At 46.2% G+C, this 27,338-nt stretch overlaps 1 protein-coding gene across 2 annotated transcripts in view; it reads right to left on the bottom strand.

The window, feature by feature from the left end:
- The window catches only part of ADGRV1 (adhesion G protein-coupled receptor V1), a 2,479,945-nt gene that overhangs the window by 1,224,791 nt on the left and 1,227,816 nt on the right, over positions 1 to 27,338 (bottom strand). For both annotated transcript variants that reach the window (XM_069627623.1, XM_069627624.1), the window contains 3 exons: positions 26,628 to 26,763; positions 5,342 to 6,159; positions 3,147 to 3,264 (listed from right to left, as the gene is read on the bottom strand). In XM_069627623.1, coding sequence (XP_069483724.1) covers positions 3,147 to 3,264; positions 5,342 to 6,159; positions 26,628 to 26,763 — 1,072 coding nt within the window. The remainder of the gene's footprint in view (positions 1 to 3,146; positions 3,265 to 5,341; positions 6,160 to 26,627; positions 26,764 to 27,338) is intronic.

The raw sequence follows: 27,338 nt of genomic DNA, 5'->3' as shown, positions 1-27,338 counted from the left end.
AAACCTTCCCCCACTGAACAACATCCTAGATGTCCCCTGACATGAATGAACAGTCACAAAAACCTACTTGTCATTGTCAAGTCCTTCAGCCAGTCCCTTCCAAGTCCTTCAGGCCCATACCCACATCCTCCCCACTGTCCATTGCTCCAGAGTAACAGGGATCCCAGAGCTGGGAGTCGTCTTTCAAAACCAACGCGCTGTCCGTGTTCACACAGACTCTCACTGGATCCCTTTCAATCTGCCTCCTTCGGGCCAGTCCAGGACCAACTCTGTCCTTGGGGCCCAGACCCGAACCCTGCCCATGTCGTGAGTTTGCCTTGCTTGCATGCTAAATGTCCAGCCAATCCCAAACCTCACTCTGGCATTGAAAAAAAGGGAACCACCTTCAACCATTACCTTCAACTTTGCCGTGAAGAACATCATGTACCCGTACTCTAGGTATCCCAGCCTCTGCCTCACCACATCATGTGACTTGCACTGTTTCTGCACCTACAGAATCGCGTCCCGATCCCTGAAGTTCAATAACTTCGCCACTATGGTGCATGGTAGGGCTCCAACCGAGGCCTCCTTCCAGTTACCCTGTGCGCCCTCTCAAACGTGAATCACATAGACAACCCCCTGACTTTCAAGGTGTCTGCGAAAAAATGCTCACGGTACAATTCCATGCAATCCTGATGTTACTCCACCAAAATCAACCCGCAGTGTCCTCGGCCATGACCTCCAAAGCTTGCATGGCAGTATTGATCTGAGACTGCAACATGGCCACCATGTCCTCAACCTCTACAACTCTCTTCTCTGCTTCGGTGACCATTTCACCCATCTTCCCGAGATCCAGTCTTATCAATGAGAGCTCGACGGACACCGTCTGCACCTTACCCGCCAGTGATGAACGAGAATCCTTAATTGCTCCCAGCAATTGGGCCATAGTGACCCCTTCTTCATTTGGGTCTAGTTACTGTCCTTCATCGGCATGCTGCAACCTCTGTTTAGGTTGTTTAGCCATGCCCCCCATGTGTTGCTCCAACTGCTGCTGGCCCTTCACCATCATGCGGACTGACACTCCTTGGGGATGAAACATGTCATGCCCCCAGCAGTCCCCCAACAACAGAACCCAGACACCGCACCGCACCGCAACTCAGATGGAGGGCCTATGTCATCACCGGAAAGCAACTTAAAACTCTAACTTCAAACTTCCAAATCCAATTAACTGCACAGGGGCAAGAACCAATCCTGCAAAGCCAGGACACTTTGCCCTACATATAGGGCACAAAGCACCTTCACACACAGGTAGCACCTACATGAGTTGTAATGACCAATGACACTGTAGTCGCAAAGGCGCCAAACTACCCTCTACAGCAGCATAGTTATAGTCAAGGTCAGGAATATTTCCTGAGCAGAAGTGCTGTTTGGCAGAAAATTGGGATTTTTGGTATGTTCTGCAAGCTGTTTTGAGTTCCTACTTCACCATGGAATTTTGGCACTTGGACAAGGAGGCTTCAAGTTGGTGACACTTTGGTTTTAGCTGGTAGACAGAGTAATTGTGCGAGTTTTTGTTTCATGGGTCTGTCCTTCCATTTCTGGTCAGGTTCTCAAGCAACTGCTCTAGAAATTGCCTTGGTGAGGGCATGTGTCCCATTCTGGGCGTTAATGCTTATACTTGAGGCAGAAGAGAAGTTGTTATGTTCAGTGGAGCAGAGTTTTGGCGGCTTTGGTCATGATTAGACTCGACGCAGAGAATCATAAAGGCGAGGGATGTTAGGCTGTTGTGGAATGGTGTTGAGACAGTATCAACTACTAGGTGAAGGTTTTCTCACGTAGATCAAGGACTATTTTGGAAATGGCAATGACATTGTCTTCTAATCAGAAGTTGAAATCCCCTGCAACATCAAGTTGGTTGGTGCTTAGTAAGAGTAGAGTTAGGGGGGACGAGGCATATCATTGTAGGTCATAGAGGGAGATGTAGGAGTCCACTGGTGGTGCGTGTGTGTGTTTGTGAATGGATACATACATGTAATGTGTTTGTTAAATACTAGACAATTATAAATACATGGGTGAACAATCTTATTTAAAAAAGCAATAGACTTCAGCAGCATTGCTCATTCAGTTTCAAGCCTGTGCATAATTGCACAGAGAGGGACACTGTGCCAAAAAGACCAACCTTTTTCAACCTACATTTTTACAGCTTCGAAATATAGTGCATGCATTGCTTTACATTGTCCTGGTAATGCGCATAGAGCATATAGCATGATTTTGTAGAGGTTGCTCACAGAATCCATTTTGAAATGCATTGTAGTCTATCGTTGTAAGCTTGATTACCACTAGTATAAGTATGCCTTCATCCTGATCTCTTGACAAAGGGCCTTATATTTAATACTATGCAGCATGATGTTATGTAATATGTGGTATATTCATTACTGTAATGTATCATGATAAATTAAACGGTTTCCGATATTTCTTCTTTTATGTTTGTTTCACGTGTAGCACTAAGCACATCTCTTCATAATGATGTGGAGAGGTCATCATAGAAAGTAGAGAAAGGAAATTAATTACTATCCATAACAAAGAGGGGAGGGGGGACTTGGCAGGTCTTCAGGGCATGTCTGAACTTCATGCCATCTTGCTTCGGATGCAGATGAATTTGGAATGCGTTTCAGTGGAAATAGCTTCAAAAGCAAAACAATCTACCTTCTTAATGGGCTTATATTGGCTGTCGCAGTGCCAGTAGTTTATGGGACTCAAACCTTATTCTTCTGGCCGGCCGATCGATAGAAAGCGGTCTGTATATAGGTAGAGCGGTTTGTTGGCCAGTGGTAGCTAATTGAATCAGACATGAGGTCTGAAGTCTATTCATTGTTGAACAGGTGAGCCAATGGAAAAGCTTGAAGGCCCTGCTGGGGAAATCAGTCAGGGGACTTGGATCTTAGGTGAGGTTAGAGAGGACCCATAAACAATCCTTATCTTGTTTTGCACCCGACTTCTCTGGAACTTGAATCCGGTGTCGGCTCGGATTTCCCCCACAATTCTCCAATTTCGCAAATCTCTCAAAACCTGGCTCTTTCTGAATAACTAGCTTGCTAAGCATTTTAAAATGTAATGAAGATAATTATTATTAAAGGTACAGACGTTCTGAATGATTTGCACCATACCTGTTTGGCTGCCTTGTGACCATCAACTGCACGGTCCGGTTTTCAGAGTCTTCATCCAGCACCAATCCATACTGCGACTCTAGGCTAAATCCCAAAATGCCATTTTGCAGATCGTTTCCTATGTGACAATATTCAGAGAACACATGTCAGGGAATGAGAAAGATCTGGCATGAATGGCAAACACGCTTATTCTAAAACAAATGGTCTTCAGGCTCAGGCTCAGTGGCGGCTGGTGAGTTTGAAAGCTGATGGGGTGTAAAGTTCCCGGTGCTCATTTTTAAGCGAGCCCACACCACTCCAAGAAGGGTGTGGGAGGGCCAACTAAATGTTTTGAGAAATGGCCCCCAAAATGTGAAATTTACTGTCCAAACCCACTGAAATATGACATAAAAAGCATTAGGTTTTACATACTAATGGCGGTACATTATACTTACGTGTGCATGTGTGATGGTGTATTTGAAAGCAGCTTGTAATCTCTCAAGGCACGCTTATTATAAATGTGAGAATGTTATATTGTCTGTTGAAAAAGGACTGGAGACGGTGGAGGGTAGATATCATAATAAATGTTCCTTGTTAATTGCACAGTTGATCAAACAACATACTTGAGTGGATTAAATGTTCACCTTTAAGGTGTGTCAGCCTGAACTTGCAAGTTCAAACCTCTGCAGACCTGATTCAGTCCTTCATCCATTACATGAAGTTGAATGCCATTACTTTTGGTACTGATGATAGCTTGCTACAGTGCTTAGAAGCTGGGGATCAGGCATGAAACGCTGTACATAAAAATGTGATATATGTGATATATGTGATATAGCAACTATTCTTGTTGGCTACTGGACATTTTAAGGCACAGTAAGATGAAACAAAAAGGTAGGCCACAGACACATGAAACTGGCACTGGTAGTCCTATGGACACAAATCCACTTCTCTGGCTGTACCCTTGTGAATATGGCAAATGAAGCACAGAAAGACAGGCAAGGCACCGGCAAAAGGAGAAAGGCTTCTGACAGCGAGGGTTGTGGTGGAAATGTCAGACTTCACGCCACTTTACCAGTACTGTTGTGCACACGTCAGCTGCCTAGAGTGTACAAGAAAGGCACTCATCACACTGAGGTTTCTCACACTTACTGCACACAGCGTGTGCTTCTTGTGCCCAACCCTGGGCCTCCTGCTGCTCACTGCAGGGGTTTGGCCTAAATGATATGATATGGCATTTATAACGTGCCTATGCACAAGTGTTTCAAGGCGCCAAATAGGGTGGCAGCATTATGAAAGGGTGGTGGTTCTCTCCTGGCCCTCCATGGTGGCGCCTCTGCTGACATAGGACTGTCTCTTCCCCAAACCTGCCATCTTTTCAGAAGCAACGGCCTGCAGGGACATTAAGAGGCCCTCCACTGCCTACCCCCCACTTGAGCCATCCCACGCCTGCTTTTTGGAATGCCTGTCTAGCTGTGCCTCCCGGACGGCTATTGCTGGGCGGAGATTGAGGTCTCAGGAAAAGAAACAGTTCCTCTGCCCACTTATTCAGGCATTACCAGTACAGGGTAGCATCATTTAAGACAGTCCCTTCCAATGTGTTCACTTTTACCAGGCACAGGTAGGCATACAGAGTACAGGACCCCACCGGCCCCCCTCCTCCTAACTTATAATTAGAAGACGATGACATCTCCCCGTAGGGGAGACCGGCCTCCTCATTACCCCACAACAGCCCAGGAAGGCATTATTTCTCAACTGTACTAGGTCTCCCTCCTCCCGCCCCTCCTCCCCCCGCAATAAACATATAAGTGAACAGGACGATTAATTTGAACTGACAGACCACTAACACCCTATGCTTTAAGTGACATGACGCTCATAAGTGACATGACATCCCTCGCAACACATGAAACATGTCCAAAGTGCATCTCATCTTTTCCATGATGGGAGATGTATGACATCATCGGAGACAGCGCTGCTGCACCTCATTCGGAAAACCAGCACGCGATGACATCTCTCTTGACATAAAAGAAATAACCCCTGCAGCTAACTCATAACCAGCACAAGATTTTAACAAATATAAGCATTAATTTACCATGAGAGAGTGTCGGGCATATAGGCCTGTGGAAACTGAACAATAATGAGTGACCAAGCAATAAAGTTAGGTTTGACACATTCTCATATGGTACATCTCGGTGCTCAATATAAAAGAATAAGACTACCTTCAATAACTATGGCTGCGTAGGCTCTTTCGTCTTCCACCGCGGCTCCTCCTTCAGGATTTGTTAGGAAGACATAAAACACCTCCTTCCCCTCAGGCTCATCGTCATCCAAAATTCTGATGGAAACGTTGCTTTCTGCCTCTCCGTCCTGCAAGGAAATTGCAATCGTCTGCTCTTCAAAGTCCAACCCTTCACTGGCCCACCTCAAGCTTGTCATTTCATGAGTGCCCTGGAAAGGTAGACCACTCAAGCCACCTTGTGCATTAGACCTGCCAAAGGTTTTTACTGTCACTGTGACCACGCCGGTCAATCCCTGGGTTCTTCTGACAGTCAGCCGCACTACTCTAGGGGTACTGTTATTGGTGCCTTCTTTTGTATAGATAAGGGAAGGCTCCAGGGTGAAGATCCCATTAATGACGTCATTGGCCAGGACTGTTATTGATGCAACACTCCAATCTGTATTCAAGCGAGGATTCGCTTGCAGAAAGCCCACATTTTTCACCGAAGTAAGGTTTACGTAGAATGTTTCATCCACCTCGGATATCTTGTCGTCATTGATAGAGATATTCACTGTTGCGTCTATCTGAAGATTTTCAAACATGACTTCTCCATTTTCAATAGGCAAAAAGTCTTCATGAGATTTGGCACTTCCTGCAATAGTTTGATAGTTCACCTTCATTTGGTTTCCCTGGAAACCGTAAAGCCGTTGAATATGCAAGGTGAGCACCTGCACGCTTTCCTCCACAGTGACCTGTCTGGAGTTGGGAGCGAATTGGAAGACTCCGAAGGGCTCAATTTGAGCGACAGTGAATCCCGATCTAAGAAGAAAAAAAGCAAAGACCTTAGAGGGCATTTCTCATAGTGAAAGCAGAGTGTAGACATATGCCATACGCCACGATAGATTAAACTGAGAGGGCATTTCTCATAGTGAAAGCAGAGTGTAGACATATATGCCATACGCCACGATAGATTAAACTGAGAGGGCATTTCTCATAGTGAAAGCACAGTGTAGACATATGCCATACGCCACGATAGATTAAACTGAGAGGGCATTTCTCATAGTGAAAGCACAGTGTAGACATATGCCATACGCCACGATAGATTACACTGAGAGGGCATTTCTCATAGTGAAAGCACAGTGTAGACATATGCCATACGCCACGATAGATTACACTGAGAGGGCATTTCTCATAGTGAAAGCACAGTGTAGACATATGCCATACGCCACGATAGATTACACTGAGAGGGCATTTCTCATAGTGAAAGCACAGTGTAGACATATGCCATACGCCACGATAGATTACACTGAGAGGGCATTTCTCATAGTGAAAGCACAGTGTAGACATATGCCATACGCCACGATAGATTACACTGAGAGGGCATTTCTCATAGTGAAAGCACAGTGTAGACATATGCCATACGCCACGATAGATTACACTGAGAGGGCATTTCTCAAATTGAAAGCATATTGTAGTCATATACATAAACCATGATGTAAGCTTAATAACTGGACTCTTGAGAAGTAGCTTCTTACTTTTAATATTAAAACATACGAAGCATTGATATTCCTACCAATCCTTAGCAACACCTGGGAAGAATCTAATCCTTACTCCAAGGTGTTTTTAAATATCAGAAGCCTGGAGCCACTTAGTTAAGCCAAGAGTGTGAAAGGGGCTGTGCACTTTCTGACTTAAAACAGCATTACTGGGATAGTTCAATGGAACAAATCAATGTATTCACACCACATGGCGATAACCCATCCCAAAAGAGGGGTGTCCAGACTGAGCGACTCCACCCGCTAGGGAGGAAGGATACTCTCTGGGTCACAGCACTGGCAGGGAGAATGGCAGGTATTCATGGGGGGGCAACATAGCAAGCTATGGATTTAAGAATATGATTAAACCCACTTCCACTGACTAATATAACATAGGCCTGACGGAATCAATTATATAAAACAAATGGCATAAATATGTCTGCGCCAGAGAGATCTGACACAGAGTGCCAGATTCTGAGCTCGGGAGGATAGTGGTGTCGAAAGTTGACATTCTCCCCTCCACGTCCCAGCACCACCATTCTGAGGTGAGTGGAAGGATTGGAGAGGAGCTGTTGTGCTTTCCAGGATCAAAAGCTGCAAAAATCTATCTTTGTGGGATCAGGGCGTGCACCAGTGTCACTGCAAAGATTTTGATAAAGTCTGCCAATTTTCTGATTCACGAAAGTGTCCTTGAAACTTCAGTAAGTCAGAAAAGTGGTGCTGGGAAATGCCTCCATTATGAAAGACACCTTAAAGTGCAGTGTTTGAACTCCTTTTTTGTGACGTGCAAAACCAGGCTTATGAAGGAGACTCCTATTGCCGATCCTGCCCCTCCTTAGCGAAGGTTGCTACGGCTGTTGTCAGGCCGTACAAGTTGAACAACACTTTCCGATTTTGCATGCACCTTAGAATCGGGCCCTAAGTATGCAATGTTGAAAGCAATTGTTAGTTTAGCATGTCGTGTCCTACTACTCGCGTGAAAACGTACATGCTCTGACTGCAGAATGTTTTCCAAGTAGGCCGTGGAAATGAGCAAAGACATTCACTGAAGTAGATTTACGCAATATTCAGCCATTTTGCTTAAACACTGACTTACGGGCCTCCTTGCTCTTAAAATGTTACCTCCACTCGATTTGGCAGTAAATCCACCAAATTATGAATAGTGTTGTGGTGGTGTTAATCCCCATTCGCATTAGAGAATTTACCAGGGGCGGTAATTCCAGCCACCATAAATCCGAGATTTCTGTGGTGGAAAACCTCCAGCTTAATGCTGGAGGTTTTTCCTCCAACTCCCCCTCGCCAACCTCGGAATATTTTGCTGTGGTAGTAGTGGCAGTAAGTCCTTTACGCCACTTTTTTTTTACCTCACCACCGTACTCATAATGAGGGCATATGCCCTGGTCCATCTCAATTCCACTTCTGTGAGAGAAACAGAACCAAAACGGAATGCGGAAAAGCGTTTCAAATGTACAGAGCCAGCTGACCATCACGTGTCAGGTCTTTCATATTTCTTGGTTGAAATCTGTGCTCGGAAATTGGAGTTTGAGGGAAGAGACATCATGCTCTGATTACTTAAGAGTAGTCTTCATTACTCCTAGTCCTACTCTTCCTCGTCACAGTACTTACCTCATAAGGCTCCTGCTTCTGACACAGGACCTTATTTTATTTCTTTTATCCCCTATAACTCCTCCCCTCAAACCGCATCACCCAGTTTACATAACTAAGCCGGATCATGGGACCATCCCTGCAGGGATGGAGAAGAGGCTCATCAGTACTGTGACAAGGATGAGTAGGACTAGGAGTAATGAAGATTACCGGTAAGTAATCAGAGCATTACCTCCACGTCCACTCTTCCTCGTCCCAGTACTTACCTCATGAGGTATATGTAATACCTTGGTACCTGAAGAACACCCGGACCAGCAGGTAAGATATTAAGTGGGTTTATTGTAAAATAGTTTCCAGGAACAACATTGGCATGTCCCCTCTAGCCAGCATATCTCTAACTGTCAAGCATAGAACCCAGCTTCAGAGAACAACACCCCAACACTCCACTCAAGCTGACATCAACACATTCCATGTTACAGTGATGTCACCACCTAATCTCAGATGCACATTATAACAGTATACCATAGCAGCAACGGGGAAAAGGGTCCCAATGAGACACGGACCCAAAAACAATGCCGAAAAACACACACCTTTAATAACTCCAAATTCACATCCCCACAGACAAAACCAAAAACCTGAAGGATCCAACCGCCGAGTGGGAGACATTCAATTGATAGTGGTTGATGAAAGTACTTTGATCAGCCCAGGGGGCAGCCCTACACATCTCCTGTAGAGAAACCCCCCTTGCATCTGCCCAGGAAGCCGCCAAACCCTGGGTGGACCGCCCCTGAATGTGGGCAGGTACAGGCAGGCCAGAAGCCACATAGGCCATAGAGACCACAACACGGATCCACCAGCTAATGGAAACCACAGAGGACTTGCGACCAGCACCAGCAGGGCCAAAAGTAATCAGCAGACTATCAGATTGTCGGAAAGGGGCATTCCTAGCCAAATTCTCCAACACCGCCTGCCGCCCATCAATGGCATGCCAAGCCACCTCCTCTGACGTTTGTGGATCCTGAAAAAAGGCAGGGAGAACCAGATCCTGAGAAGTGTGAAACTGAAACACAACTTTAGGGAGGAACTTCGGGTCACACCTCAACACCACAGAGTCCGGCAGCACCCTCAGGAAAGTGGGTTGACAGGGGGTGACTAGAGCCCCAATCTCCCCCAGCCTCCGGCAGAAGTGATGGCGATAATAAAGGCAGTCTTCAGAGTAAGATGCTTGATGTCAATCTCAGAAACGGGCACAAAAGGAGGCCCTTGAAGGAACCGTAAGACAAGAGGGAGATCCCAGTGGGGAAGCCATTTATAAGTACAAGGACGGGAAGAAGAAAGACCATGGAGCAACTTCACCACCAACACCTCCCCATCTAGGTGACCATCAGAGTCCCCCAAGAGGAATTTTATGGAAGCCCATTGAGAACGAAGCGTGGAGATCGCCAGGCCTTTGTCAAACCCCTACTGGAGGAATTGGAGAATAGCGGGCAGACCAGAACTCAGGGGAGGAATCCCAGACTGCCCACACCAGTCCCGGAAATGGCCACAGTGCCTGCCATACGCCTTCAGAGTAGAGGATCTACGAGCATTCATGATAGACTCTACCACAGGACCCGCAAACTTCTGAGACATCAACCTAGCCCATTGAATCTGTCTGACTCCAAACCCCAGACCCCCTGCAGGGGACACGGCCACTTCGGAACCAGCCAAGGCTCATGGCACTGAAGCTCCAACAGTGAGGGGAACCAACTCCGGTGGGGCCAGAACGGAGCAACCAACAATACAGTCGACCTGGACACTCTGATGTGCTGAACCATCAGGGGAAGAAGGGAGAGAGGCTTTAATGCATAAAGGAGACCCCAAGGCCACTATACCGAAAGGGCACCCACTCCCCAAGACCTCTCGGTCTGAAACCGTGAGCAGAAGAGGGGAACCCTCACCGAGGTCAGAGAGGCAAACAGATCTAGAATGGGGGGCCGAATCTGACACATATTTCCACAAAGACCCAGTCCAATAGAACCAGTTCCGCAGAAGAGGGAAACCTGCGGCTGAGAAGATCCGCCCAAACATTGTCCACCCCGCTGACATGCGAGGCCACCAGGGACACCAGATGAGAATCCCCCCAAGAACCTATCTGAGCAGCCAAAGCATTCAAGGAGCGGCCGGAACCCCCCCAGCGGTTGACATATGCCAATGCCCTTGTATTGTCCATATGGTCCAAAACCGCCCGGCCTTACAGAAATACTTTGAAGTACACCAGAGCCTGGAGAATGGCACACAAGTCTCTCCAATTGGATGATCAACAGCTCTCCACCGGATCCGACAAGCCCTTGGCCGAGAGGACTCCAAATGTCGCCCCCCAACCTCTTCCGCAGGCTTCTGTAGTAAGAGTGGTCACAGGAGGAAAGACAAGGGACACCCCTACCCGGATATTCGGAACCCCCAACCACCACAACAGGGAGACCCGCAGAGCCAGGGACACCGGGATCAAAGCCTCGTAAACATGAGAAGTCGGAAGCCAGTGGGAGAGAAGATAGGACACCAGACGATGCAAATGAAGACGCGCCCAAGGAACCAGAAACACACAAGATGCCATGTGCCCCTTCAACTTGAGCAATAGGTGAGCCGAGACATACTGCCTCCTGAGAATCCTGCCCAGAACAGCCAGCAAGCGATGGACCCTCTCCTGGGACAGAAACACCCTCCCCATCCTTGTGCAAATCTGAGCCCCGATGAGAGCTAGATCCTGAGAGGGCGCCAGCTGAGACTTCTGCCAGTTCAACAGAAACCCACAGTCCCGCAATGCCTGGCAGACCAGCTGGAGATAACTCAGGACTGTCCACTGGAGGGCCGCCTTGACCAACCAATTGTCCAGGTTGGGAAAATCTGAATGCCCCTTAGGTGCAAATACGCCACCAGGGGAGCCACCAGCTTGGTGAACACTCTGGGGGCTGAGCGCAACCCGAACAGGAGCACTCAGAACTGAAAGTGCTGGAACCCCACTGCAAAACGGAAGAACTTCATGTGACAGGGGCAGAGAGCCACGTGGTAATATGCACCTTGGAGATCCAGAGATGCCACCCAGCCCCCCTGTACAACATTGGGAGAATGTTCTGCGAAGTCTCCATCTTGAAGCATTCCTTCCAGATGAAGCAGTACAGGGCCTTGAGATCGAAAATCAGGCGATACTTCCCTGAATGTTTGGGGACTCGGAAAACCCGGAGTAGAAACCCTGACCTCGGAACGGGAAAGGGATGGGCATGATGGCCACCTTTAGCAACAACTCGGATAGAGCAGTGTCCATGGCCAACCACTTGGTCCGCAATCTGGGAACCATAGTCCGAACCATGCAAGCCTGGACATGAGGAGACAGAAAGTTCACTAGATAACCTCTCTGAATGCTGTCCAGAACCCAGGCATCAGAGCACCACCTGTCCCATACAGGAACAAACAGCCAGAGACACCCACCCACCGGCCTGTCCAAATTGTCAGGATTTCTGTACTGGACCAGGACGTGAAGAGCGTTGAGGACCAAGACCCCCCCTTGATCTCCAAGAGGAGGAGCCAAGGAGAGACCTTCTGGTGACAACACCCACACCAGAGAAAGACTTCATGATCATTGAGATAGGCTTGCGCCGCAATTTGTCAGAGTCACCCCTAAACACTTTATGCACTTTATCTTTTAGTGAGTCACCAAAAAGTTTGGACCCATCAAAAGGAGGTTTTAGGGCAGCCGCCTTCTGAGAACCTTCTGTTTTCAATCCCACATATGCACATGCCTCTGGGCCGACACACCAGCCCGCCATGGCCGAGCCACGCACACCATCAAATGCCAGATCGGACAAAAGTTCAACCTGCCTCTGCATCTCGGATAACAAAGGGGCACAATCAGAACCCCCATTGACAGCCTTTTGCAATTTTCGGAAACCACTTAGCACAGTTTCTGCTGTGTAGGAACCGTAGATATTTCCCCTGAGGGCCAGATGTGCCCCAGTATGAACATTCTTCAAGCTGGAATTAACCCTACTGTCCACCGGGTCCCAGACAGCTGCCTCCTCACCTGACATAGAGGACCGACCCACTAGGCTGGAGAGGATATCATCAACCGCAACTGGATCTGATGGCAAAGTCTCACCCCCTTTCAATGGGTAGTACTTGGCCACAAGGCGGGGCATTGCAATCTTCTCTGGGTCATACCATTCCCAAAGGATTTTATACCAGATATATACCAACGGCAACCCCATCCTTGGTGCATGCCTATAATGGCGAATAGTAGGGTCAGCCTCCTCCACCAGAACCAGGGGCTCTGAGACTCGATGCAGTCCCAAACATGAGCAAGCACCTCCTCCACTCCATGCCTGTCCAGATATTTCCCTTCTGCATCAGCCCATGAGGAACAGGAAGAAGCAGAGGACTCAGTGCCAGAAGATGAGGAGGGAGAGTAAGACAGACGCCGGCGCTTGTGGCCATGCACATGGCTGTGTTTCCCTCCAGCATGATGCTTAAGCAGCCTCTTCAATTTCTTCATGGTTAAGGAAAAATGATTTGATTTCTTCTTTCTCCTTCTGCGCAGTTCAGGTGAAGAGGATGAAGAGGAACAAGGCAGGACAAGGTGCCTGAGGTTTTCAGAATGTTTACCCATGGTGTGAACAGACACAAAACACAGATCACAAATTTGCCCACTACACATTTAAAAAGGTAGGCCAGGAGAAACTCCCACCAATGGGGAAGACCAAACAATCTACATCCTTGGGAACGGGCCATTCCACCATAGTGCACCTGCCGGAGGCAGAGCCCACCCGTCTTTGGAAAGCAACGTTGGGAGAATACTTGGAATGGAGCCGGTAGCCACGTAGACACACTCAGTCCCACCGGCAGGAGAAACAAAGGCATTTGCAGAATGGGGAAGACCACACAGTCTATCTCCTTGGGAATGGGCCATTCCTCCATAGTGCACCCGCCGGAGCCCACCCGCCTCCCGAAAGCAACATTGGGAGAATACTTCGAATGGAGCCTGTTGCCACGTAGACACACTCGGCCCCACCGGCAGGAGAAACAAAGGCATTTGCAGACTCAGGAAAGCCCCCACCTCCTTACCGTACCCTGGGCCCTGCAGGACTCAGGCCATGATGCCATCAGTGCAGCTTAGAGCCGAGCAAAATTAACAGGCGAGGCATTCCCGCTCAACTGGGACCCCAAGCCCAGGAGCAACGCCGCACTTGAAGGAGCCGAAGGCCCCGCCACACAGCCCCACCATGGGGCCAGCAATCGTCATTCCTCCGAGCCCCGCACCGGGAACAGTGCAACCTGCCGAAGGCAGGAAAAATTCAACTGGGTGACGTGGTTTGAGGGGAGGAGTTATAGGGGATAAAATAAAAGAAGGTCCTGTGTCAGAGGCAGGGGCATCATGAGGTAAGTACTGCGACGAGGATGAGTGGACGTGGAGGTAATGCTGTTTTGACCCCTTTTCATATTTACACAGAGCTACACAAGCAAGACTCCTTCTTACAGAGCGCCACCGCAGATCAAGAGGAACTGCACATTGAAGGAAACCGCAGGGGGGGTGAATAATGGTGGCATGAAAGGCAACAAGTAGAAATGAGTGAGAGCAACATAAAAGACAAGATGACAGAGACCAGGATGGTGACCAATGGCGTGTTTTCAAGGAAAAGACGTAGCACGACTGCAGTCCACCTACCACCGACTATAAGAGTCCCCTCCATTCTACCAGAGTCACATTCTCTCTTTCCTCTTTCGTTTTCTATTTTTCATTTATTAAATGTTTATTGAGTACCAAAAACTTGTTTTAAATGAAATAATATCAAGTAATACAACCTTTTTCAGATATAAAGATGAGGAAACAACCTGAAATGATAGCCGCGCTTTGGGCTACCCAAGTAAGCAATCCTCTGATAATATGGATCCAATGAAATATTGTACAGTTTAATTTCGCCCATGGCTTCAAAATTAGCTATTACTTAATTTTGTTTCTGTATTGTTTTTAATATATTTATTTACATACACGCGCACGAGAACACAAAAGAAAGTGGGCAGTCATAATTGAGAAGCACTCATGCAAAAACATACAAATTAATCACAATAGGAGTAATTACCAGCTGTGACACTGTGAGGAATTCGACCATCCGCATGGTGGGCGTGTGCTCGCTTGGGCTTTTTGAAATGTTTTATTAAATGGAATGAAGGTAGACCAAACTCAGGAAAATGTGTGGGACTAATCCACACACATTTCATATGCTCACAGCAGGACAAACACGTAGACCTGTGTACTCTGGGTGGACACAGCCTACAAGCACAGTCTTCCCTGTCATATTTAGTTGGAGTGTGACAGCCATGAGTGCATCATGTCATCTACAGGAAGGGGGAGGACCAATATTCCCCCTGTCATGGCCAGCCTGATTAACTAACAAGGCTGCATGGATCCACCCTGCTCTTTTGTTAGGCCCTGCAGCTGGTGGCAGTGATTAACATACCAACAGGGGTGCTTCAAACCGGCCCACACAAGGCTTGCTGCAGAGGTTAACAAAGAAGAGAGGAAACCCACCAAACATTCATATGCAACTTTGTCCACCTGAAGCTAGTTCCCGCCCTCACTATCAATGACAGTGAGCTGTCATATCTGGGAATGATGTTTACAGTAAGCCACCCAACTACGAGGACCCCATTCACAAGGTACAAGAATGTGGATTTCAGGAGCCAGAGAGTGTGGTCTCACTGCAGTTTCAAGGGAGACCTGCAGCTTTAACAGGGACCACATAGAGAGGACCATTAACCAGAGAGACTCTTTAATCAACAACAGACAGGAAGATGGGTGGGACACCGTATCACAAAGGAGTGTGGCCAGATAGCTTTCTGTTGAGAGGAGGTTTCCGCCATTTTAGTTCTGGGGCACACCTTGTTCCTGTTTTCACCCTTTTACCTTTCCGTTGCAAAGTACTCTGGTTATGCCCTCACGCATACAGCAGATTGTTGGTAGGGACCCCATGATTGGTTCATGAAGGTAGGCTTACCCTATACCAATCAGTGTGACCAAATTGGCTTTAAAAGAGAGCTGAGGCCCTCTTTTGCCAGATCATCTAAAGGCTTTGCAAGAAGCAGCAAGACAAACTCATCCTCGGACCCTGGCTGAAGGTACAGTCAGCCTTACATCTTTCGCCAGCAAAGGAATGCCAGGACATCCAATGAAGGAAGCAAGATCCCTCCGCTAAACATCTCCCAGGGAACAAAGGGAGATACAGAATTCAGAGGACCCTCCGGCCGCTCCAGAACCAGTACCCAGCCAGCACACAGTGTGCCCTGCTAGGCTCTGCAGCAAGCTTCCTGGATAGGAAGTGCCAGAAGGTCTCTGAACCTACAATCAAGGACACAGCAGCTGCCTGCAACACCCTCTGGAGATTTGGGCTGTACGCCTTAAAGGAGGACACAAGCCCATTGAATAAGCTGGGAGAAGTGCCTCAACGAGCAAATACCTACATTGCCTTAAAGGACTTTTTCGAGCCAGTCTAGTTCCTCGATCTGCAACCCATGGCAATGCTTACCAATGTCAAGCTGCGATCGCTTAAACGCATCCGAGACTTCTCGACCAGTGCTTCAGTACCACCGAACAGCACTCAGACATTGATTCCTGACCCAGAGCCACCATTTAGGCCAGCCTGCAGCCGTTCGTCCAGCTCTGCTCGCCGAACCCTCTTGCCGCCTGATACCCACAGCTGATTCCCATCTCAAACTCTGTCACAGAAGCCAGCAAAGATCCCTGAAGCCAACTCAACCCTGTCGAGCACCAAGAACATCTACAGCACAAGGTACATTTTCGTTCTGTCCCCCTGGTCCTTTCCAGAAGGCCCCATGAGTAAGACCAATTGCTCACTTTGTGCTGAAGCCAAAAAACCTTAAACTGTTGTGGTTATTAACCATAATGACAGTATGTTAGTACTGACCATACTAACCTGTCAGTAACCAGAGTGCATTCCTTTTCCTTCTTTGAAACTGTCTGTCCTCTGCATTCCTTTACAGGGTGGGTTGTATTTTGTAGTGTTGCTAGAACTGTCTGTTGTGATATAAATACATAAGATATTTTTGATACAAACTTGACTGGACAGTCCCTTTTATCATTGGGTAATAACTGTATTTTTGCTGTGTTGCAACTAACCAACGATCCACAAAATTTCAGAGATAAGCCTGGCGTTCCATCCACGTTACCAAAATTGGACAAAGAGGTTTATAATTTGTTTGTGTTTCCAATCTGTTCGGATCCCTTCTGTTGTACTAGCGAGATGGGGCTGATTCATGGTCTAGAAACCAATACTCACCCCTGCACCACTGGTGTCCCAGAAGTTGATTTGTCACAGACAGCATTGATTAAATGCATCTTTCCTAGTGGACTACCACCACCTAAATATGGATCTAAAAATATCATGCAAAGAAAAGGCTAAGAGAGTCAACTGTGGGGTCAGAAAATCCAGTTTAAATTGAAACGTGACTGGAATTCCTAAGGCATGTGGATTTCCACAAAAGCCTTGGGTATTATGTACACACATCACAATACGGGCAAATGAGTTTGCACGACTATTCATTGACAGTGCAACACGCCCGTCTGCTAAAATGTCCCATATTCTGTCCAACTCCAGGCCTCGAGGGCTGGAAACATGACAGTTTCCAGGATATCCCTCAGTAATATTCATGAGAAAACATTTGCATACATTTAAATCATTGAATGCATATTTATCTCATGAATATTAATGGGGGTGTCCTGAAAATATGATATGGAGCCGGCCCTCGAGATGGACAGGTCTAACTCAAGTTTTATTTCACTTAATGTTTGTACTGTATTAGTTTAATTATTCTTATAAACGAACTTTCTGAAGAAAAGACGGGTATACATTGTGCAGAAGAGTTGAATCCTGTTGTTTGGACTATGCTTTAAATCAACGTCTCCCACAAATATCAATTGAGTATAGGCATATTATATACAGAGCAGTATATATGGTTCTATAATATAATGGCTAATCTAATGCAACATATCCCAGAACCTTTATAAAATGACCACAAAATGATTGCATTGGATGATTTAACATAAGCGGATAGCAACATTTCAATAGTTTGGCAAGGTATGTTTTTATGCCATTTAGCTGAATGTGTATAGGAATAAACCAATGGAGACGGGATGGGCTAAATATCGAATAATGGTGAGGTTTATAATGTTCTGGTGGAAGGTTGGATTGAGGCGAGTGAACCCAAAATGATCAACACCTAAGTTAACTACTGGCAGTAATGGAAATTAAGTGGGTTTTGCAAAGCACAGCCTTTGCCATTTATGGTCGCATAAGAAGGGAGTGGATGGGGTTAGTGGTGTGTGGTGATGCATGTCAGTTCTAGGTATTTGGATTAAAGATGGGTTTATGCAGCCAGACGCAGCCATCTTCCTTATGTCTTAGTCGCTTGATCCGGATCATTTCTGCACAAGCGGTGTGGAAGTTTTGAGGATGCGTGGTGGTGTGCACTGCATGTGGTGCACGTTGTTGTAGAGTCCACCTGAAGGGTGTTCATGGAGGTGTGTGGTTACCCAGAGCTGGTGGTTCAGCGGTCGTTGTTTAGGAATGGAAAGTTGAGAGTTAGGGCCAATGGGCTGGGCGGGGAGTGAAGAGGTTATGGGTGCGGAACACAGTGGCCGCTGTGAGGCCGGATGGCCTAGTAAAAAGGAGGAAGCGACACTGGAGTATAATTAGAACATCTTGCTTTATTCAATTACATCTATGTACTGACTTTTCTGTTACTCTCCCTCCCACATCCCACGTGGTCTCCTCATGTCTGCCTCTTAAAGGGACAGCATCTGGCAACAGCCGTGGGGCACAAAGAAGCATGCTGGCCCTGGTCTTTGGCCATGCCCTGTTCCTGGCTACATTAAAAACTATAAAAAGTTCAGAAATATGTTTTGATAGATTCAGTCTTGGCTTTGTGGCCAGGGGCCACTGGCCAATGGACCAGGTCATCTGAGCTCTATATTGTGTCCCAGTCACATCTCTTCCCGTGTTAAGCCCCTGAGGAATACTTTGACTAATGCCTGGGAGGCAATTTTACTGTCCCAGAACTCTGGCTACCATGGCTGCTTTTTCCTCTCCTGAACTTTGAGCCCGATTTCTCCACCAAAGGGAGAGAGAGCACACAACTCGGTGACGTTCAACTATCATTAAGCTATCCAGGTGGACATGGCCAAAAAAAAGGCTTTCAAAGGATTCAAACTGGCCCTGGAGTGCGAGGGGTGAGGGCCTTAAACACAGTGATATATGGCTGCTGAAATGAATGGGAACATGTTTAGTCCCATACAAAACTGTCATTCCTCAGGCCGTTTTCGTGTGAACTCCTGAACAAAATTTAGACATTAAGCAAAAAAGGTGGTGAAACTATGTCCCATGGTCGCCAGGAGATCTTGTGGGCCTGTTTGTAATTTGGAAGCACAATGCAAAGGGTACTGATTTGAGCTGTATAGCTTTTAAAGTCAGTTTTGGTAATGATAAAAAATTAGCAGTATTGCAAAACTATCTTTAAATGTTATAACAGCAGCGTGCTTGATTCTGAGCTGTGGGAAAAACTGGAGTGGAAACCCCAAATTCTCCCCTCCAGTTTCCAGCACCACCATTCTGAGGTGGTGGGGAGGATTGGAAGGGAGCTCTCAAGCTTTTCAGCTGTAAAAGCTCATCAAATCTGTCATTGTGGGAGCAACAGGTGCACCAATGTCAGTGCAAGAATGTGTAAGGATTTCTAAAAAATGTGTCACTTTTCTTATTTACTAAAGTTTCGTTGATCCTTTAGTAAATTAATTAATTAATACAGGTGCCGTATTCTACCTCCTATTTTAACATGCAAAGCAAGGGCCCTGCAAAGGAGAATGCCCTCACAGTGTCTGCCCTGAATTAATGATGGTCATTAGGGCTGTTCTATATGATATGATATATATATATATATATGTCATTTATAATGCGCCTGTACACAAGTGTTTCTAGCGCTTTTATCCAAAGTGCTTTACATAGAACATTTTTATATACAATCATTATTACTCAATTGAAACTGATTCTCATTTTATCGACCTCAGAAGGATGAAAGGCTGAGTCGACCTTGCTGGGATTCAAACCTGACACTTGCAGACCACACACAGATCGCTATCTTACCGGGCATAAGGTATAGGAATATGGTACTTTTAACAAAAGTTGTGCTCCTCAATTGAACAACACTTTTCTATTTGTGCATGCACCTCAGAATCGCGCCCAGAAGCGGATGCCACCTGCTCCATGAAAGTAAGCCCTCTAGTACCCATTAATTTCCGGAACAGAGGCTTGGGCTGTGGGAAGAGAAAGAGCATTCTGTGTAAAATGAACTATGCCAAGTAAAAAGTCCCTGGTCTAACATTAGTGTAGGAACTGGTAAGGTGACAGTGGAGACGGAGCTCGCAAAAGTGGGTTCTTACAGACCAAAGGAATATTCTAAGCTTTAGAAAACCCACTTCTTCTCATTCAAACAGTGCACCCTAACTTTCCTGGTGGGGGCAGTGATATGATGTGATATGATATGGCATTTATAACGCGCCTGTACCCAAGTGTTTCTACAGTGCCAAGGTGCTGTAAACTCTCTGTGAAAACCCTCAGACCACAGAACAGGCGTTATAGTACATACTACCTACAAGTCTCTCAGTGGGGTACCGCCACCTCTGCATGGTCCTAAGAAGCCCCAGAAAGCCCGGTAAAACAACGTCAGAGGGCCTGCACCTGTTTCTAAGCAGAATGATGTGCCGTCACTGGGATGCGCCAATTGCGGTAAACATCCCTGATATATACACATTGCATTCACAGGTGGCATAGTTGGGGAGTTCACACAGTGAGCAAACAGGACCATCCATCGACAGAGGTTCACATTTTGAAGAGAAAACCTTCTGAACGTTATATGTCACTTAACTCTTGCCAGTCTTCTCATAATACACAGATCACTGCCAGGGATGCTGGCGTGGTGAGGTTGCTGTGCTACTTTCCATTCTATGCAGTTCAGATCCCCGACTTGCGTTCCTTCTAGAAACGTCGTTCAGTATGTTGCCTGGACTGCGCTTTAAGAGCCCTATGCCACCAAAGTAGAAGTTGTGTATACTGCCCAGCAGCCATTATGGGCCTGATTTTCAAAACGTGTTCTCACTTGCATGAAAAAAGTGTTGCCATATTCAGGAAGGACCGTTGAATGTGACCGCCCTAGAGGCGCAGATTCCGATGCCCTATACTCAGGCCCCATTGATGATGTGCTGGGGCCCATTTCAACATGATGGTTGGGGGTCCCTTGCTGAGAGCAAAAACAGTCTGAGGCACTCCTGCGGTGTATACATTACAATGGCGACAAAGAGAAGGTTAATAGCTGCCGATTACCAGGAGACGGCCAGGAGATGGCCAGCCAGCAGGAAGCTTAAACACTAAATGGCCACTGAAGACCTATAAACTATTCTTTGTCAGCAAGAGGCTGATGAGGGGGAACCAGTGTTAGAAGACAATGAGGTGATAACACTTCTGCACATCATGTGGGAACAGAAAACACAGTTTGTAAGGCAAGTGCTGTGAAGGGCACATTGTAAGCCCCAGACCGAAAATAGAGAAATTAATATTTTGCCATGTTACAAGACAGCTGACTGGCAAAATGGGAGCAGTTGCTGGAAGCCCCCCTGAGGCACGAGGCCCCTTTCATTTGAAATAATTGAAAGGCCTTGACACCGTCCCTATAACGCCCATGTGCAATTGTGCAAGCCAGGGCGTGGAAGGGGGAATTTTTGCGCATTTAAGAACTTCATGCTGATTCAGAAATGGAATGCGCTATGAAAAGGTATAGTGCCCCCCCCTCTAGATCAGGTGCAGGTAAGGGTACAATACATGAGAGGGTCCATCATGGCTGGTTTGTGCACTTACTTTAGTGAGGAGCTGCTCTCCTGCTTGCATTTCTATCCCCCAACATGGAGGACATTATTTTCCTCTTGAACACTTTTCAAGATGACAGGCTCCCTAAGCGGTCGTCACAGTGAACCACTGCCCCAGTACTTATGTGGGTGAGTCTATCATACATCACTACCAGCGCGCATATGCAAGGGGATGGCCTGTGTATCGCAGCCCTGAGAAATGTGCAGATCACCTTTATGAAAACAGACACCTGTATGTGTCTTGGAAACATGCACATTTTAAAAAAGAAAAACATGTTTTCTGTAATTTATGTGCCTGTGTGATCCATTGTGAATCAGGCCCTCGATTTTTATCGGCTAAACGCCTCTAAATGGCATACATAAGTAGCTAATTTTAAAGTCTACTCTACCGAAGACAATGCAGCTCTTGAATGCAGTTGTATACCGCCTCTGGTGCAGGGCGGCAGGGGATAGTAAATTGCTTTGATAATAATAATATCCAGCAAAAAGTAAAATACACTAAAGCAAGCCTTTGGATTGACCAATGGGTTGACCAATGGGAACAGAAAAAATACCTCCGGGACAAAAAGGGGACCAGACAGCTACAAGGTGCTCCCCTGACCATACCACAGGCAGAAGAAATAGGAACAAGGTGTGGTGGTTGGTGATGGCCTGTTCTAGAGATGGGCACTGCCTATGAGGCAGTGTGCCGCAAAAAGCCACAGTCTAAACGTTTTGAAGTGACAACAGTATTTTAGAAATGCTTTATTGGCCTTTCTGTGGTGCAGGCAATACGTAGCCAGTTGAGAAGGAGGAGGAGGAGCAAGCCACATGTCAACAATCTATGTCCTGTGTGCTCAGTCCTATTAGTGAAAATCGCATCTGCTGCGTTCGACACGGTTGATCATCCCACCCTGATCTCCCGCCATTTTGTGACTGGTCTGTCTGGCCAAGTGGTGGCAGGTTCCTGGACGATCATTCCCAGTCGGTGGTCTCCCTTCCCCCTTTTTTGCTCCAACCCTGTTTCACTTTCCTGTGGCGTTCCACAGGGATCTGCTCTGTCGTCTATCTTGTTTAACGTTTATTTAGGCCTCTTCTGCTTATTTTGTCCCATGGTTTTTGATACTATACCTACGCTGACGATACACAAATCTTGGTCCGCCTTGATCTGACCCAATCTGATACAGCGACCCAGCTTATGGAGTGTCTTGTGGATCTGGGTCCTGGATGGCGACCAACTGGCTAAAGCCTAATGTCAATAAGACCAAGGTTCTGGTCGTTGACATAACTTCTCATCTTCTTTTTTGGACTGCTGATTTATGGCCTACATCTCTTGGTTCTCTTCCCATGTCTGTTTCGTCTGTCAGGAATTTGGGTGTTAAATTCTGCGGTGCGACGGTTTGTAAGACTGGCCATTCAAGCTCTGTATTCTTTGGAAAGTTCTCCCTTTTAATCCTTCAAAGTGTCAGGCCACTGTTGTGGCTGTGCTTGTTTTGAGCTTGTTAGATTATTGTAATTCACTCAATTTAGAACAGCCTCGTACTTTTATCAACCGGCTCCATCTACCTGAGAATGCCGCAGCCAGGTCCATTCTTCGCCCTCCGCTTGGCGCCCATATATCCCCGCTGCTGAGACAGCTCCATTGACTTCCTATTGATAACCAGATTATTTTTAAGTCCATGTGTATTGTATACCATGCCTTCTATGGCCTTGGGTCAGAATATTTACAGGCTAAATTTCAGCAATACGTCCCCACTCGATGTCTCCGCTCCCAATCCGCTCTCCTTGTGATGGTCCCTCGGATCAGACTGTCACGGATGGGTGGCCGCGCCTTCTCAGTGGTTGCCGCAAAGGCCTGGAATGACCTTCCCTTCACCTTACGTGAGATTGTTGACCACCGCACCTTCCGCCGGTCATTGAAAACCTTTTTATTCTAAATTCTGGTATATAAAAACTGCTGTTCACGCCTCCAGCGTCATGATGCCTTCGGGCGAATGTGCCCTAAACAAATTCTGATAACATAACATAACATAGACAAATACACCACCACCATTGCCAACATTCTCTCTGAACTCGACAATATTGCCCCTCTAAAACTCAGACCGAGTAAACCCAAATCCCATCTAAATAAATGGTTCACCCCCGAACTAAAGGATTTACGACAATTTAAGAGGAGTTGTGAAACCTCATGGAGGCTAATCCCCTCAGAAGATCACAAAAATAAACTAATGGAAATCTCTTCTCACTACAAAAAGAAAATACACCTGGCCAAGCGAAACTCATATAGCAAGCACATATCTAATGCTAATTCGAGTATGAGGTAACTGTTCACCATCTTCAAGGAATTAGAGTCACCTATCCCCATTCCAGATACGTGTTGCAAAGATAAAACATGGTGCTCAGATATACAACAAGCACTATTAAATAAAGTAACTATGCTCCAAAAGAAAATAGCTAAGAAAAAAGCCTCTCAATCAACCATCCCAGACTAACAATCTGAATACTGACCCCCCTTCAAAGGAACAGGACTTAGCTGTGTGATTTATGTTCTCAAAAACCTCTATCCTTGAGGTAGAGAAAGTCATCCTCTCTCTCAAGCCATCCAACTGCCAAGGTGACCTCTGCCCTGCCCAGTTTATAAAAGACGCTGCCAGAGATCTCTCCCCATTTGTATCTAAACTTATCAATGCTTCATTTGCATCGGGCACTGTGCCTACCAACTTGAAACAATCTTGGGTACTGCCTCTGCTTAAAAAGCAAACCCTAGACCCACTTATACCTACAAACTACCATCCCATTACGACAGTCCCTTTTTTGCTAAAAATCCTGGACAAGATTGCTTACAACCAATTTCAAAAATTCTCAGAACAACATAAGCTCTTAGGAGCACGTCAATCAGGATTCTGACCCCAACATGGCATTGAGACCGCCCTCATCGATTTGAAGGCACAAATAGATGAACTAAGAGACAAAGGTAAACAGCCCTTCTCCTGTTGCTTGACCTTTCGGCTGCATTGGACCTTGTCGACCACAAGGTCCTTTGCAGCCAACTAGACTCAGCTGCACATTTTTCCAAAGAGGCTATAACCTGGATTGAGTCTCTCCTTAGCGACAGGACTATGAGGGTGTTCTCCCCTTTGGCAGCGGCAGACATGATCCCTATTCTGTGCGGAGTTCCCCAGGGCTCTTGTGTCTCCCCCACCTTATACAACATATTTACTAAGCCCCTTTTTGATGATCTGGACCTTCTTGGCATCACCTACACTAATTATGCAGACGATACCCAGATTCTCCGCCCACTTTCCGGGGATTACAACAAGGATTTGGCCTCGGTAAATAGAGTGTATTTCATCATCCAGGCATGGATGGCAACCCATGGTCTTTGTCTGAATGATGATAAAACAGAACTAATCATCATGGGTACTCCCTCTAATCTTAAAAAAGTAGGCAAAGACTACACCTCGTTTGAGATTGATGGCAATATCATCAAGGTGTCCAAGGGGGTGAAGACACTTGGCTTTTATCTGGATTCCACCCTCTCCTTCGATAAACAGGTGAAATCCCTGGCATCAGCCACAGCTCACACATGTAAGCTCATTACAGAAGGTAAACACTTTCTCTCAGATGACAACTGCATTATCTTAGCTAGAGCCCTGATTCTGTCTAGGCTCCACTATTGCAATGCCCTACATATCGGTGCTAACAAATCTATCATCCACAGAATTCAAATCCTACAAAATAATGCCTTGAGAGCAGCTCTTGGTGTGTCCAAAAGATCGCACATATCTTAGATAAGATGCCAAAACAACTGGCTGTCTACCCAAAACAAAATTCATTTAAAAGTTGCATCCCTTATTCAGAAAGCTTTGAATAATGCTGCACCTAGCTATCTTACGGATAGATTCCTAAAGAGAAGCTCCACCCGACCGCAAGACCTACTAATGTCAATAGCCTTATCATACCGAGATACAGGCTGGCTAAAACTGGGGGCGGCAGCTTCCCGGTCCGAGCGGCCAATTATGGAATTCATTGCCACATCCTCTACGTGATGAGCAGCCCTATCTCAAATTCAGATCCAACTATATCAATCGCATGAAGTATGCCGACAACTAGTTGCTCACTAGTTCATACAAGACTCCTGATGCCACCTTCTTTATATATATGCATACTCAGCATCCTGCTGCCCATTTGCACATTTTCTCTTTTGTCTATTTTTGTGACCTTCTATTGCCTGTATATATTCTGTTTTGCTTATAATCTGTAACCATGTAACTTCAAGCCTCGCATATTCTGTACTGTTGCGCCCGGTTACCTTTGGGTTTGGTGTGCATCATAAGTGAATAAAACAAACAAACAAACATAACAAGCTCAGTACACTCCTGATTTACCAATACCAAAATACTCTAAGGTCACACCATTCCAGTATATTCTGAAGTTGCCAATTATAGTATATTCCAAATATGAGACCCCCGGTATATACCTAGTTTGCATTATACCAGTATATGCCTTGTTGTACAATCGAGGTGTGTATCCATTGCATTTAATTTGAGTATCTGACCATTTTATTGATGTGAGATTCCCCTTATTTCATGAATGACTCAGTATTTGCAATTTCAGTTTAAATGCAGTACTCTCAAAAACAACATATTCAGAGTTTTCTCAATCCCAGTGTATCCCCAGTTTGACCATTCCAATAAACTCCGAGTTCGACAGCACAGCATATTACTACTGGCCAAAATGACTGTGTATGTTCTGTCTGCACAATCCCAGTATACCCCAGTTTGACAAGCCCTGGTTTAACAATCACAGTAGATGCCCAGCTTGACGTGCTGAATATATTTATAGTGAACACAATTCCACTACACTTCCAGTATATGAACCCCAGTAAATGAGCAGTTTGACAGTCCCAGTGCACTCACAATACACTCCGGGTTTGCACAATCTCAGTAAATTCGCACAAAATACAAATATTGCCGACCCATCCCTGCATAATGATAAAGAAGAGAAAAAAACATACATTATTGTGAAGTCACATATTATTTATTTATTTTTGCATTTGTAGAGCGCCTTAGCCCGGGGGCATCAGGGCACTTTTAGGAACCAGATGCACATGAAAAACGCATAGCTTATGGGTTAAACATTAACGTAATAAGGGCCATAGTGGAAAAAGAGTGTTAAATACATATTATTGAAGCGCTGCATGTGCTTACCTCAGTCGAGCTCCGCCAGACACATTACTACTCAGATCGGTAAGTTGCAGTGAAAAGGACTCTGGTCTACTTGTGTTTGCAGTCAGAAGCAATGGTATCACCTTGCTTGGCTCCCCGTGCGAAAAACTCACAATGCCTAGTGAGAAAGACGGCAGGGTAAAGGAATGAGACATATGGAAAGAAGTGATACCAAAGAGTGGCAGAGTGATGCATGGCGCCAATTATTTAAAAGGCATCACGTAGCCTTAACCTCATAAGGCATACCAATCACAGTAGGCCTCATTTTTAAACAAATATAGTTACTTGGAGGGGACCGCCAATGTTTACACCTAATTTGCTAATTTACAGTTTCTCCGGTACCGTCAAAATGTCAGTAAAATTGCTGGTAATTCTGGCGCCAGCATTATTATCATACAGGAGAACTGAACTTTGCTGGGGGTGACGGGGGGAGGGGCGGGGGGGGGCGTATCTCCCTCCAGGCCTGACCTGCCAGTAAATCGGGCCCTCACCAGCAAATAAATGCTGAAATTACCATGGAATTGGGACTTCCTGCCATTGCCGGAACTTAGAATATCCCGCTAATACCTAGATATCAGGCGCTGTTAACGGTAGGGGGAGTTTTCTGCCAAATTCGTAATAAGGGCCATAGTGGATATAGTGGATAAAGAGTGTTAAATCAAGTGACATCGCTAGATAAAAATTAGGAGAGAG

Source organism: Ambystoma mexicanum, chromosome 6p (assembly GCF_040938575.1).
Source record: "Ambystoma mexicanum isolate Mex_15411 chromosome 6p, UKY_AmexF1_1, whole genome shotgun sequence".
NCBI lineage: Eukaryota > Metazoa > Chordata > Amphibia > Caudata > Ambystomatidae > Ambystoma > Ambystoma mexicanum.
This window is presented reverse-complemented; position numbering and strand designations above follow the sequence as displayed.